This window comes from Acomys minous (genome assembly GCF_964271855.1).
Source record: "Acomys minous genome assembly, chromosome: 9".
NCBI lineage: Eukaryota > Metazoa > Chordata > Mammalia > Rodentia > Muridae > Acomys > Acomys minous.
This window is the reverse complement of record NC_140490.1, coordinates 34811523-34827141: the sequence shown is the minus strand read 5'-3', so window position 1 is coordinate 34827141 and position 15619 is coordinate 34811523. Positions and strand designations below refer to the sequence as shown.

The 15619-nt window shown below is 47.2% G+C and overlaps 1 protein-coding gene across 4 annotated transcripts in view; it reads left to right on the top strand.

Annotated features, from left to right (window-relative positions):
* FLNB (filamin B) overlaps positions 1-15619 on the top strand; it is a 130221-nt gene that overhangs the window by 67533 nt on the left and 47069 nt on the right. For all 4 annotated transcript variants that reach the window (XM_084794488.1, XM_084794487.1, XM_084794489.1 and 1 more), the window contains exons 10-19: positions 411-537; positions 2144-2280; positions 3585-3778; positions 4409-4522; positions 5216-5359; positions 5609-5732; positions 6042-6202; positions 7121-7211; positions 7441-7610; positions 13452-13569. In XM_084794488.1, coding sequence (XP_084650614.1) covers positions 411-537; positions 2144-2280; positions 3585-3778; positions 4409-4522; positions 5216-5359; positions 5609-5732; positions 6042-6202; positions 7121-7211; positions 7441-7610; positions 13452-13569 — 1380 coding nt within the window. The remainder of the gene's footprint in view (positions 1-410; positions 538-2143; positions 2281-3584; positions 3779-4408; positions 4523-5215; positions 5360-5608; positions 5733-6041; positions 6203-7120; positions 7212-7440; positions 7611-13451; positions 13570-15619) is intronic.

The window sequence follows — 15619 nt, the reverse complement described above, 5'->3', positions numbered from 1 at the left end:
CAGTCCTGTGCTTCTTGTGTCCGGTTTCTTTTGTCCTCTGTGTCTACATTAGTGGGGAAAGACACATAGGTGCTTAGCCCAAGACAAGCGATCATAAAGACGGACGCCCCCTCTTTCCAGTGTTTGCGGGTGGGTGGAGGCTGGGAGGCAGCCTGAACTGTTGGGAAATACTGAGACACAGCAAACAAGCCATCTGGTCTTTTGAAGCGAGTTAGCTGGGAAGTCTTCCATTTCTTCCTCTTGGCAGCTGAGATGGCTCTGCTCTTAGTTTTGGGAACCTCTCCCAGGTTTTCGGGGGAAGTCTCAGCATTCAGAGTTTAATTGTTGTAGTTTGCCTGTGTTTTCTGGATCGTCTCTCTGTAAGCTGAGGATCCTACTGCAAAGGCTGCGTGCTCTCTTTCTTTCCACAGAGGGCCTAGAGGAGCTGGTGAAGCAGAAGGGTTTTCTAGATGGGGTCTACGCGTTTGAGTACTACCCCAGCACACCGGGGAAATACAGCGTCGCTGTTACTTGGGGGGGACACCACATTCCAAAGAGGTGAGTCTGGGCTGGAGATGGGCCTCGTGTAGAGGTATGTTTGGCCTGTGACAGGCTCACAGGAGCCTGCTGCTTCCCAGGCTGCCAGAGGGAAGAGAGATCTGCTTTGTTGAGAGCTCCCCCCGGCCCCCCCCATACCCCCCTCCTTTTTTTTTTTCAGAGCAGCACAGACACTTGGCTTATTCTCAAAAGCAGCAGAAAGTCACTGTGGTTTCAGCTGCCCTGCTTTAAATCAAATGCTGGTGGTTTGTGCCTGGTGGGAGGCAGGGAAACCAGAAAGAGCTGTAATAGAGAGCAAATGGGCTGTGTGTCTTTACAGCCTTATATAAGCCGAGGCTCTCCTTCTCAATGAATGCCTCTGTTCATGAATGCCACAGGGACGCAGTCTGCTGTGGTTTACATTAAAGCCATCGACATGAATGCCATCAGAGACGAGGGACCCCTGGCCATAGCCTGGCCTGGGTCTTTTGCAGCTTCCTTTTTGTACCCCTGTGCTTTGCTGCTCTCCTGAGGGCAACATAAACTTTGAATATGTTTTGTTTGTCTTGAGAAATAATTGAGCATTATAATAGTCCTCCCCTGTCCGCAAAAGTTACCTTCTAAACCATAAATAATATGCCTGAAACCAACGCCAGATAGTGTCCCGTGCTAGATTTCTTCCCTCTAGACTTGCGCATGCATGAAAAAAGTATAATTTATAAAATAGACAACAGTAAGATAACAGTAGCAACGAGGCAGCAAAATGAAAGTTACATGAATATGGTCGTAATGAAAATATACCATACCGTGCTGGACTCCCTCTTCTTGGAGTGTTAAATGAGATAATGCCTATACAGTGAGACGAAGTGAAAAGAATAAAGGTAGGCATCGTGGTAAAGCATCGGGCCACTATCAATCTCAAAATGATGGACATATTGCAGACCACATTTGAAACTTAAGGAGTAGCCGGGCGTGGTGCCACACACCTTTAATCCCAGCACTCGGGAGGCAGAGGCAGGTGGATCGCTGTGAGTTAGAGGCTAGCCTGGTCTGCATAGTGAGTCCAGGACAGCCAAGCCTACACAGAGAAACCCTGTCTCGAAAAACCAAAAGAAATAAAACCAAGGATAAGGGGAACTCTTACAGGGTTTCAGTGTCTGAGCACGCTTATTGTAAACCCGCCCCCCCACCCCCCCAACCCCGCTTGCCAAAGTGAAAGCATATTTGGTCACATATGAATGAGCTAAAGCCTATTTAAATGACTTTCCTTGTTATAGCCTGGTAGGAAAGAGAGAAATGTGGACATTCCTATCCTCAAGGCTCACACTCTAGAGGGCCCTGCATATCAAAGGCCACTTACTAATGAGCAAACTAGAGCAAGTGTGTTGCTTGAGTGACGGCCCCATGCCTCCCCACTCCCGCAGCTCCCGAAGCAACCATATTACATTATATTGTTGACCTAACAATGGCTGTGGGGGTGGCCAGTGTGGAGTAAGGAGCTTGCCTAGAGTTTCAGCCTTGGTGCAAAAAGATCAGGCAAGTGGAAAGAACCGTGTTAAGGGTTTGTGGCTACGGTATTCTCCTTCTGTGCTCTTCTGCAATGCTTCTTCTGTCTCCTTCCTTCTAGCCCCTTTGAAGTTCAAGTTGGCCCAGAAGCAGGCATGCAGAAAGTCCGTGCTTGGGGCCCTGGTCTCCATGGTGGCATTGCTGGTCGGTCAGCAGACTTCGTGGTGGAGTCCATTGGTTCTGAGGTTGGAACTCTGGGTAAGTGGAGGTAGCTGCCCAGCCACTTCTGTAAGGCTGAGAATAGCAAGGTGCCTAGTGTTGGAGCTTCATGTGACCTCCTGGCCTCCTGGCTACCCAAAGCCTTCTCTGGATGCTGTAGAATTCTAGTTCTTATTTTCCTTCTTGCTTTCAATTAATTCAAATTCCTGTGACACCAGTGATTGTTCACCTAACAGTTCCTGGGGAGGGTGGTGGCTGGGGGAGAGGGTGTATGCCAAACAGTGCAAACAACCGCATAGGCAAATAGTGGTGACTGACCCTTAAATACATGCCTGTACATTTTGCTGAAATTTCAAAAAGTAAATATATTATTCATGGCATAACTGAATATATATTAAGTGGATGTCTGACAAAACATGCAATCATTATGGATTAGAAGTGAAACTTTTTCTAGATAGATGACTTTAAAATAGTAATCAAGAAATGCATAAATTAAAATTAAAATTTAAAAAAATTTTAAGTGAATAAGTAATAAAATATTTAAAAAAGAAATATATAAATGAGTAGGTATCCCATATCCCTACATTCCTGTAAAACACTCTATAGAACTAGACAGTAAGCTGGGTTTGGCCAGTGAGCTGTATTTTTCTGGCCCCTGTTTTAGGTATAGCAATAAGCAAAGGGGGAGAAATCAGAAAAAAAAAATATTTAATTCCTACCAGTAGAAAGATGAATCATTTTGGTATAAACTAATAATCTAAGGTAGTAATTAACCTTTTAGTCTCTGCTTTTTCCCTGTGCACACACGTATCTTTATGTCTCTAGGCCCCAGGTGAGTGGAGGCAAGGCCTTCACTTCCCATGACTGCTGTGGGGCTTTTGCTGTGTTCTTCGGCTTTTCATTCAACCCGTGATCTTGTTCTATGAACAGTGCTGAGTGTATAACCTCACTTAATTCCTTTAGCTAAAAAAAAAAAAAAAAAAACAACAACTCAGAAATGGGTTTAGACAAATGAGTATTGGTTTAAGACTTTTGGCATACGTTGCCGTATAGCCAGTAGAAAGGTTTTTCAGGGCCTTGTGTCATGTGTACCCCTGCCTTATGTGCACCTCATGCCACCCTTCCTCACGTCATCTGAAAACCAGAAATATCCAGTCTAACCCCTCCACTTCTAGTCAAGCTCCAGTGACCTTGGTTTTATGGAAAAGGGACACACTTGATTGGTGTTTTCTGCTCATTGCTCGCTTCCCGGGAGGCGGAGAGGTGATTGTAGTGGCACAGAACAGGTCATTCTCACCGTGGGTAACTAGGAAGGCCCTTCTGTTCCATCCCTCCCCCGCCAGGCTTCGCCATTGAAGGCCCTTCTCAAGCAAAGATTGAGTACGATGATCAGAATGACGGATCGTGTGACGTCAAATACTGGCCCAAGGAGCCTGGGGAGTACGCTGTTCACATCATGTGTGACGACGAAGACATCAAGGACAGCCCATACATGGCTTTCATCCAGCCTGCCACCGGAGACTACAACCCAGATCTAGTCAGTACCCTCGCCTTCTCTTCACCCCTTCCCTACGGCTGACAGGAACGGTTTACAGTCTGGGGCAGAAGTGGGCCTCTTGGAACTTTCGTGATGTTGGGAAGGCAATGTACCTCTCCGGCTCTTGGCATTTTCCTCTGCACCCTAGGAACAAGAGTGTCTCCTTCCAGAGCTTTTGGGGTGGTTGAAGGACATGTCTGACCTATGGAAGAGGCTCCTCCTGCCACTTTGTATAGCAGTTAGTTGCCCAGCTATCTGTGGACGACCATCAATGAGCTAACGTGTGACACTCACTGTCCCACAATCAATTCCTTGCTCAGTGGTGGCTGTACCCTCAAATGAGGACGGTGAAGCCAAGCACAGCTAAAGATCTGTCCCAGAAGCCAAACGTTGTTTTCTATCACCACAGAATAAGGCAGGGAGCTGGGTTAGTTTGGATTGGGGGTGTTTTGGACTGTTTTCTCCTTCATGAACAGCTACTAGTGATATTTATATTTAAGTTTCAGTCTACTTTGCAATTTTACTTTTTATAGCCATCCTTAACTAAGTACTAGGCTTTTTGTGTACCTTCCCTTCCGTCCCATTCTTTGACACAGGAAAAAAAAAATTATTATTTGGTTTTTGCCTCAGGTCCAAGCATATGGGCCAGGTTTGGAGAAATCTGGTTGCACTGTCAACAACCCAGCAGAGTTCATTGTGGATCCTAAGGATGCTGGGAAAGCTCCCTTAAGGATACTGGCTCAGGTGAGTGCCTGGGGCTTAGGGCCACTTGCAATTGTCAGGTGAGAGGTGTGATGTCAGCGCATTTGGTCCTCAGCAGTCTTATCCACACAGTGGGAGTAATAACAGTACCCCACAATGTGATGTGAGGACTGCATGGGACGGACATATAGCATTTTTTTCATGATATTTGTGGTTCATGCTCTGTTGAAAGGTAGCTTTTGGTTTGTTTGTTTCAGATTTCTCTATACTGTGTTTCAGTTTGGCTGAGTCTACTTAATACCTAAAAGGTCTATGAACAAAATTCAGATTACCACTTATCTGATTTAGTTAAAATTAGTCAAAGGACTTAAATTCAGGAATTGAAAGTAAGTTCTAAGTGGCAATGGCTTTAGGCAGGGGAGAAGATAGCATTTACTGTTAGTAATTAAAAATGAATAAACAACATGTACGTGATTCCTAGTAATTAGGAGGCCCAAGGTAGGACATCAAGATCATCCTGAGTAAGCTAGTGAGGCCTTTCTCATTTGGGGATTTTTTAATTTTATTTTTTGGTACCTATAGTGTGTGTTTTGGGAGTGTATAGCATGTTGCAGTTGCTGTATGATTTACTAAGAAGGTGGTGGGATCTTGGGTGTCTCTAGAAGCCACGGTGGCCCACTTTTGGGAGCGACATTCTGGGAACAGTTTGGTTCAGAAGGCTCTTGTCTTTTACAGGACGGGGAAGGCCAGCCCATTGCCATTCAGATGAAGAGTCGCATGGATGGCACATACGCCTGCTCGTATACCCCAGTTAAAGCTATCAAGCACACCATAGCTGTGATCTGGGGAGGCGTGAACATACCACACAGCCCCTACAGGGTAAGCTGCGAGGCCCATCCTGATGGCATGAAAAGCCCTGGCTGTATATTGAGTCTGGGCATTGTATGCAGATGGCCAAGGCAGATGTATGGGAAGAGCCCATTCTGGATAGGCCTTGGAAAGAGACTTGGCCTGAACAGCAAAATACTCTTCTAGACCGACAGAAATGGCCATCTCTAGGCTTATGCTGAACCTAAGGGAAGGAATACTTTTAATCTAGTTGTGTTTTCTGGGTTCATGTCTTTCTAGGTCAACATCGGGCAAGGTAGCCATCCCCAGAAGGTCAAAGTATTCGGACCAGGCGTGGAAAGAACTGGTCTGAAGGCAAATGAACCTACCCACTTCACCGTGGACTGCACAGAGGCCGGGGAAGGTGAGAGCAGGCTTCTTCCAGCTTGTGACTATCTTCTCCCTCAGAACAGTCTGAGAACTTTTGGAGGGCAGTGAACTCTGAACTCGGAAGTCACTCACTTTGGTAGATGATTTGTTAACCTAAGGAGCTGTGTTGGTCCCTTGGTGATATCTTAGCTAATTAATCCTCTGTGCGTCCCTTTCCAAACCATGCTTTAACCACCTCCCCTTTCTTGGGCTGTTCCTGTGGCGTGGCAGCCCAAGCTTGGAAGTGATTGTAAGAGACAGGCTGCTGCTTGCAAACTGGTACTAATAAGCTGCTCTGTTGCAGGTGACGTCAGCGTTGGCATTAAGTGTGATGCCCGGGTGTTAAGCGATGATGAGGAAGATGTGGATTTTGACATTATTCACAACGCCAATGACACATTTACAGTCAAATATGTGCCTCCTGCCGCCGGGCGATACACTATCAAGGTTCTCTTTGCATCTCAGGTACCAGCTGGGGCCTCAGAGGGCGGAGAGGAGCGAGCCGTGGTCCTTTGTTGGTTTGTTTAGCAACTGAGAAAAATACTTTGAGAGCTATGTTCAGTCCCTCTGTTTCCTTAAAATCTTAAAAAGGGGGTGAGGTGGGAGGGGGCAACTCTTTTCTCTGTCTGAGGTGAGGCATTGTTCAGAAGCTAAAAGCAAGACTCCAGGCAGAAACTGACTTGCTTAAACGTTCGCCAAGCTTTTGATTGAAAAGTTAGGCATCTTCACCAACTTAACTAAGATACGCGCGCTTCCCTTTGACCTATTCAGCAGTCGTAACTCCGGTCCCTGCCCTTAAACTTTTATAGCAAAAATGTTATGAAGCATCAGCTGTGTGGTAATGGTAGTCCCATAAGGAAGACTCCGAAACCAGACATTTTGAAATGCTAATGATCAAAATTAACTATATAAAAATGAGGACGCTCAGGAGAGCAATCTGTGCCTTGAGTTAACCATCTCAAGCTGGCATGACCTAGTTAATGTAGTCTGCTTTTATTCTGACAACCTGTAGATTCTTTTTTCGAGGAATCAGAGTCGCTACTCTGTCTTCGGTTCCTTCCTGGGAGCCCTCACACCTCAGCCCACCCCCATCCCTGGAGGGCTTTTTCTACCTCCTAATTCTCTATATTGCTGTTGGTTTTCACTTTATTCAGAGTAGTATATTTTTTCTAATCCTTTGTCCTCAAACATCTGGTGCCGGAGACACAAGGGTGTTTGTGCTATCACGGTTCCAGATGTGCACCTGTGTGTGCAGGCTTCGCCCTACAGTGGTGGAAGCGTCTCGGCACTTGCTGAAGTGGGCGTTTGGGCAAACATTGTCCTTTGTGTTTGGGGCAGAAGGTTACATTCTGACAGTGATTCTGAGATGTGCCTTTGCTTCAGGAAATCCCTGCCAGCCCTTTCAGAGTCAAAGTTGACCCTTCCCACGACGCCAGCAAAGTGAAGGCAGAAGGCCCGGGGTTGAGCAAAGCAGGTAAGCCTGTGGTTGGCGAGGCTGCCTTGATCTCTCTGCAGTCAGTGAGTGGCACTGCATGTGCTCTTTCTAGACCTGGAAGGACTTATCTCCATCGGGAGGCTCTGATGTGGCCGGAACAGTGTGTGCGTGTCACCCGGCTGGCTGCTGCTGTTGAGCCTGTCAGACTGGTTCTAAAAGTGAAACCTCTTCCAGCCAACCCTGCCTCCCTGTGTCTTTGTCCTTTCAGGTGTGGAAAATGGGAAACCAACCCACTTCACTGTTTACACCAAGGGGGCCGGAAAAGCCCCGCTCAACGTGCAGTTCAGCAGCCCGCTCCCTGGTGACGCAGTGAAGGACTTGGATATCATCGATAATTATGACTACTCACATACTGTTAAATACACCCCAACCCAGCAGGTAGGGTGGTCCTTGTCCCTTGCTTTTCTGCTCAGGCACCGCCCCCCCTGCCCCCCCCCCCAGTGCTGTGCTATGGACAGCATGGGATTGGTCACTGCCTGTGGGAGATGCCTCACAGTGTGCTGTCACCCTCTCTGGGAGCCCTGGAGGAAAACAAAGCCTGAGATGCTATGGGATTCCCAGAGAAGCCGAAAAACAGCCCCACATCCTTACCTCAGTTTGGGGTTTCACCAAACAGGTACTGAGTTCTTATAGAGAGCCTTACCAGGTCTATCTTCTTACACGCACCCCCTCCCCCACTCCTCTGACTCCCCAACCTTTCATTAATTACAGAAAAAGCTCCCTCACCTGCAGTTTCCCTTGCAGGCCGTTTCACATAGTTTACCTTTTTTATGAGGTGTTTTAGTGGGATCTTTTCTCAAAGAGCCCTTTCAGCTTTTAATCCCTGAGGCCCAAAGCCCACGCAGCAAATTGCTCCCTTTAACAGAATGCAGGAATTCTGAGGACTCTTGATGCCCAGGCAGATTAATTTGTTATTTTATGCAATAAGGGTCTTTTAAAAAAAAAAAAAAACACCCTTCCATACAATTTTATGTCTAATTTGCTTAATTTTTAAATTCATCCTTCTCACAGCCAAGTTGTGTGCTACCGTGGTGCTGAAGTGTGTACGCTTGAGAAGCATAGGTCGCATTCACGGTGCCCGTGCAGGTGTCACCTCCAGTCACCTCCCCGTGCTCTCTATCTTGCGCAACTGGAATTCTGAGCCCATCACAATTAGTTAAAGTTGTGTTTTGCTTCATATTCACACCTCCAGAGTGTGGACGGCAGTACAGCTCCGCGTTACAGACAGTGACTCTAAGCTTCTGAGATCCCTCCTGGGAGGGGCGGAGTCCCCTCTGTGAACAAGCCATTTGTAGGACAAGGGCTGTGCTGTCTTCAGACGTGCTGCCCAGCGCTCTCTCTGCCTGCCTGAGAGAGTCTAGGGGCTGGCGAGAGTCAAGTGGGGAAGAGCAGGGATACAGTAAGAACGGCGGCGTGTGCAAGGTGTGCAAGGTGTGCGTGGCCAGCCCTCTTGCTCTAGGGGTTACATATCCTTGGAGTTAATACCTTTTGTATCTTTTCTGTGGGACTTATTCTCTAGGATAATACTGAGAACCACATTATAGAAATGTGGCCTCTTACCTCCAGACTCTCTTCTTCCTATACTTTGAAGAAGTCCCACTGAAAGGTTCCTTTGTCTTTTTTTTTTTAATTGATTTATTATGTGTACAGTATTCTGCCTGCATGTGCACCTGCAGGCCAGTAGAGGGCATCAGACCACACTATAGATGGTTGTGAGCCACCCTGTGGTTGCTGGGAGTTGAACCTGTGGAAGAGCAGTCAGTGCTTTTAACCTCTGAGCCACCTCTCCAGCCCCAGCTTCCTCATTCTTCATAGTAAAAGCAACACATTTGTAGATATCTTGTCCTTTTTCCCTTTTTCCCTTGTCAGAATACTCAGTGATCAGCAGGCAGTTCTTTCTCACTGATGGTTCTAAGGAGTGGTAGGACCTTAGGCTGGGAGCTTGACAAGGTTTTGCTGCAAGTTATCTGCATTCCTTGGGAGAAAGTACCAGAAAGCCATCATTCTGATCAGAAGGTCATAGGTGCTTTGCTAAACCTTTTTGTATTTTGGTTTTTTTGTTTTGTTTTTTCTTTTTCTTTTCTTTCTTTCTTTTTTTTTTTTTTTAAACAGGGTTTCTCTGTGTAGCCTTAGCTGTCCTGGACTCACTTTGTAGACCAGACTGGCCTTGAACTCACAGAGATCCATCTGCCTCTGCCTCCTCCCTGAGTGCTGGGATTACAGACGTGCTCCCCCATGTCCGGCTCATGCTAAACCTTTAGTGACTTAGCTTCATCTTCTGTCCGTACACCCTATTTTCTTGCCGTTTGCATGAGGCGTTACTAAGTTGCAGGTACCAGGATGAAGTCAGGGTTTGACCTGAATCCTCTCAAAGCAAAGCTGCCAATCAGGATGCATGTCAGGAGCCCAAGTCCAGCTTTGCTGCGTTTGAGGTGATGCTGGAGTAGGAAGCACTTTACTTCAGAACGATCCTGAGGTCAAGTTCACCTGGTTCTCCTGTAGCAGCAGCCTTGAGAGCTGTCGGCATGCGAAGAGGCCTCTTGGGGCTGTGATATGTCCCAGGAGCCTGGTGAAGTCTTGGTATTGATGTTGGCCGACTGTAGACATTTTGTGGAGTCCTTCTCGTAGGCTGCTTAGGACAAGCCTCATAGTTTCATCCTTCTGTCTTATTTCCTTATGGCAGAGAAAACAGACGGCATGTCTCCTCCAGAACCGTCAGCCACCCTAATCTTAGTTACTATCCTATTACTGTGAAGAGACACCATCACCAAGGCAACTTATAGACATAAACATTTAGTTGGAGCCGGGTGTGGTGGCGCACGCCTTTAATCCCAGCACTGGGGAGGCAGAGGCAGGCAGATCGCTGTGAGTTCGAGGCCAGCCTGGTCTACAAAGCAAGTCCAGGACAGCCAAGGCTACAACAGAGAAACTCTGTCTCAAAAAACAAAAAACATTTAGTTGGGGGCTTGCTTACAGTTTCAGAGGGTTAATCCGTGGACCATCATGGTTCAGAACATGGCTCAGGCAGGCAGGCATGGCACTGGGATAGAAGCTAAGAGCTTGCATCCTGATCAACAGGCAGCAGGCAGAGAGAGGCCACCCGCAATGACACACCTCCTCTAACAAGGCCACACACCCCCACTGTCAATGACACACCTCCTCTAGCAAGGTCACACCTCCTAATCCTTTCTAAACACCAACTAAGGGCCAAGCATTCAAATACAGGAGCCTATGAGGGCCATTCTCGTTCAAACCACCACACACAGGTAGGCTAGTGTGTCCTGCACCAATCCTGACACTGTCGGTGCTCCCTGTGGACTAGCAGATGATTGAGGGAGGGAATGATAGGGTGCCTCTATTCAAAGCTCACCTGGCCTAGGAGCATTATAATCTGGCGGAAGAGCTGGGGAGCACAGCCTGTGCCTCAACGAGAGGAGCCCAGAGCCCCAGTTGGGTGGTAGAAAGTGTATCTGTCAGCCATGCTGTGGAGTGTGGTTAAGAATCCTGGGCCCACCAGAGAGCTGTCCCCTTGTTGGAGACTAATGGCCATGGGCATGCCTCCCTACGGTGAATTTTGGGGACTACCAGACTAGAATTTCCCCTCAAAAAAGGCAGCTGTTTGGTGTGTGTTGAGAGGCATAGGGGCACCCAGGCCTAGGTTTTTTGTACTTCCTCAGAATGTAGACCATATTTCTGAAGAGCTAAAGCCCTGTGTGCCTGAGGAGCCCGGGCCTTGACTGCGGCCTTCTGGTCCCTGTTGGTCTCTGAATGACAGTTTGCAAGCTACTCGCTTCCGGTGGACAAATGAGGTGAACGGTTGGATATGTTTGTAATGGTATAGTAGTCAGAGCTGGTTTCGCCTTCAAGGAGTAGGCATGGGTAGGTGGGGCTTCAGGATTCTCACAGAGGTCAGGAAAAAAAAAAAGCTGTATTTCACAGAGAGCCTGGGTTTTCGCCCAAGGACACGGCTTGTCTGCAGCCTCATCGTCTCATGTGGCTTAGGCTTCTCATCCCAGACCAGTTGCTGTGTCACGAGCTGCTAGGTTTAGGCAGCCATATGTACCGCCAGTGCTCTCATGAAACCCTGTGAGCTCCCAAGCCTCGAAGGGCAGCAGTCCCTGTCCTGAAATGTTCTCAGCGAAGTGGTGGTGTCTCTCAGGAGGCTGTAAAGCAGACGGGCCTGTATTAAACTCTCCAGCTCCATCTTCTAGGCTGTCCTGTTAGTGTCTTATCACTTTGAGAGAGTTTGTTTTGTTTTGTTTTGTTTTTTCAAAATAAAGGTTAGGTCTCAAAAGTATGTATGGAGAAACAGAAAGATGTTTTGCGGCCAGCTTTAGCTTGGTGGGAAACACAGGTGGTTCCTGCCTTAGATAATCCTGTGGGAGAAAAGTTCAATTTGTTCTTAACTTGGCCCCAGAAGAAAATGAAAATGCTTAGGGATTGGAGGTGTAAGTCTCCAAGGCTACCTACATCCACATGCAAACCAACTCCCACTCCTTAAAGTTGTTTAAGGCAGAGTTCTTTTTTTTTTTTTTAAATCTGAGCATTGCGTTGCTTCTGTGAGTGGAAATGAAGCATACTTTATTTTATGAGCTGGGCGGGCTTGACAGGAAGAGGGACTTTTCTTTTGCTCCAGCGCTTCAGGGAAGTGGCCAGAAAGAGGAGAAGGTTCTTACCAAGATGCCTGGTTAGCCTTGAGGTTAGCCTAGCACCCAAGGAGTCAGAGGATAGTGGGGAAATTGAGCCTCAGGAGAAACGACAGAGTTGGAAAAATTGCAGTGGCTGCAACAACGAATCCGTGTTTCTTTAAGCATTGGAGGAGACCTTTCTTGACCTTTCTTATCCCTTGGCTGGCTCCCAACTCTAGAATTTGACCTATGCACATTTCAGTATGAAATGTTAGACCCTTAAGGCAGGCCAGTTGATTTTGTGCACTGTATTAAAACAATCAGTTCTTCCCCCTTCATTGATGCAGCCATCCCTCCTCCCCTTGGCTCCCTTTCCCTTCTTTATTTACAAAAAAGGAATGTGAGAAAATATACATCAAGCCAAAAGCTACAGCCTTTTAACACTTGATCGGTGACAGCTTTTTAGCAGGGCCTGTGTGCCAGAGAGCCTGTGGACTGTCTGGGGACTCCTCTCACTCTCCCACACACTTTGTTATTCCTGGACAAAGAGGCGAGGAGAACACGGATCTGCTGAGATAGCAATGGGGCTTTCACGGAGCCCTGTCTTGGCGGGGGGAGGGCGCAGCTGAATGTGGAGAGAGGAAGTCGGCAGCGAGCTGGCTCGGGACCTGTGGACAAGGATCAGCAGCTCCATGGTTGTGCTGTGTGTCCCTCTGCAGCCACCAGGGCTTCCAGCAAGGGGACCTGCCAGTCTTCCAGCACGACGTGCCTTCCTACCCACAGCCTTTCTTTCCTTTCCATGGAATTAGCAGTTAGCATCTGTGTGCCAAGCTAAGACTGCTCCTGTGAGCACCTCCCTTAATGTGTGGCCCAGTGTCCTGAAACTGAATGCCCAGGCATTGAAGGACTGATTCTATTGGTTTGGAGGCTCCAGGCCCAGTGGCTGTACCCATGGTGGAGGTTGGCTTATATCGTACGGTGGGGTGCTGTGGCAGAGCAAAGCAGATAAAAGTTTGGGTGCCATGGGTGTGAATCTAGTACACACACTTAGTATGTGTGTGTGTGATGGGGTCATGTTTCATTACCTCTCTGAACCAAGGAGGTTGCTCTTGAGAAGAGGGACTGAGATCTGTTTTGTGGTTTTGAACTGAGGAGGTATATGGCAGTTCACAGCCTGAGCCTGGTATTAGTCCCCAGCACACTGTCCCTGTTTCTGTCCACTTTTATTTGATTTTTCTGTTGTTCTTGCCATATGTCCCAAAAGCTCGCAGACAGTGTTTAAAATGCTTTCTGAAGCCACTAGGAGTCAAACTGTGGCTATAACTCAGTTGGTAGAATGCTCGCCTGGCGTACATGAAGCCATGAGTTCGATCCCTAGCGTTCCGTTAACTAGGTGTTGTGGCACACACCTATGATCCTGGGAGACTGGAGGATTAAAAGTTAGAGGTCGTAGCATAGCAAGTTCAAAGCCATGCTGGAATATATGAGACCCAAGAAAAATTAATTAGAATTGGTTAATGAATTCAAGCTTACTGCATCCAAAAGAATGCCCCCTCCCCAATCCTTTTTTTTTTTCTCTCTCTCATTCCAGGGCAACATGCAGGTTCTAGTGACTTATGGTGGCGATCCCATTCCTAAAAGTCCTTTCACTGTGGGTGTTGCTGCTCCGCTGGATCTGAGCAAGATAAAAATAAATGGACTAGAAAACAGTAAGTGTCTAACGCGGTCACTGACGACCAGCAACTGTGACTGCTGTTATTACATTTCCTTCGAAAGATGGAATTTCCAGAGAGGCTAATTCTTTCTTAAAGAGGTGTTGCATTGGGCAGACACTAAGTCTGAATGAGAACTGTGCCCTGAAGCATTTCTGTGGCATGCCTGCCACCTCTGCTCGCCAGGCTTTCTCATTTGCATAGCAGGAACGGGGTGTTGGGGGCCACGTAGACTCGTGGAAGTATTGTGAAAATTAAATGAAGCAATAACACAGACACTGGCATGTGGTCAGCTCTTTGCAACTGGTGATGTTACCACAGGGAGTTTTCATTAAGAGAGAAGCTGGAGAGTGTTGCTCTTGGATGGGAGTCGCACTGGGCTGACCATCTTGGGCATCTGCATCACATTAAAGTCAGTGGTCGAACATAGAAATCAACTCCTGGGCACTTAGAAGCCATAGCCTTGCCCTTTAGCTTCGCATGTATTTTAGTTATAAGTACATTGTAACATCACTTTATTTGTGTTAAGTTTTAAAGGCTGCCTTTTTGTTTGTCTGGTTTTTAGGGCTCTGAGGGAGCCCTGGGCTTCGTGCAGGCTTGGCAATCACTCTACCATTAAGGGGTATTCCCAGCCCTTCAGTGTTTTTGTTTTTTGTTTTGTTTTAATTATTATTATGGAAACCGTCAAACATAAAGAGAATACCAACATGTTTACTTATGTTCATCTAGCTTCCACATATGCTCTTAAATAATTTTAACTCAAGTAATACATAAACTCATTTTTTCCCACCAGAAAGGTCTTATATACATGCATACATGCATATATACATACATACATACATGTCCAACCTTTTCACATGGCAAAATGATGTTATCATCTACGAAGTTTCCAAAGCCATACAGTTGAAAAGGTTTTGTTATTGTTGTTTTTAATCTCTTAATGTTCCAGGTAAGTTAATGATTCTCTCTTGGGCTGCATTGGTGGCTGTCCTAGGCAGAGTGTGGCTAGCCTGTAACCTGCGAGTTGCAAGTTGGAAATGCCTGATACCTCTTGCTGCAGTTAACCAAACTTATGCGAATAGACTGGTGCATTTTAAAACATCTTTGGGTTTTAAGTCAAGTCTTGCATATTACTTCCACCCCCCTCCGTTTGCATCTGTACAGAGAGATGCGTTCAGAGAAAACACTTGGCAGTATTTATTTTACACTGAAGTTGTGCTACCTTGTCTGTAGTCCTTGGCCTGTGCTGCCCTTTGAGGTCAGTGATACACTTTGGAAATCTTAAGCCAATTCAGTCTTCTTCAGTAATGTTAACTGCTTGGAGAGTCCCAAACCGGATGCCCTTCAGGAATGTACACTCCCCTGATGTCAGGGCTACCAAGACAGCAGCAGAGCAAGTCTGCATACCTGGGGTGTGTACCCCAGGTTACCCCCTTCTGGGAGTTCCCTAGGGCCTCAGCTGGCCTTCAGGGAGACTTTTCATTGGCCAGGCCCCACATGCCCCGTGTCTGAGGCTGGAAGCTGCTAAGCGAGAGCTCGGTGTGGCTTATGTGGCTGGGAACAACAGGCTGTGAGCAGGCAACAGCCCCTGCCCGGACACTTCATGTGTCCCCTTGCTGCTGCTTTCCCTGAGACATCGAGTTTGGCTCTAGAGCAGGAAAAGCATGGTGCCCACTAGAGAAAGCCTCTGTCCTGTGGGGACATAGAGTGTGTGGGCAGCTGTGCGGCCTCAGCAGGCTCCTCAGTGTCCCCAGAGTCAAGACTTGCCTGTGTTGTGACGGGGTCTTATAGTCCGAGTGCTTTTGTTTTGCCTGAAACCCTTTCCCTGTTTCTGTCAAAAATAACACCTGGCCCTTCCTGCAGCCTTGCCTTGCAAATGCTGTTTTAAAATTTATTTTTTCTTATTTTTAAATTTAATTATGTGTACATATTGGGGGAGAGAGTTACATGTGGCGCCTGGAGGAGTTTGTCCATCTCGTGGAGGTGTGGATATAGGCAGCTGTGGACCTGCCTCCTGTGATGCTGGGAATTGAGCTGCTGTTTCTGG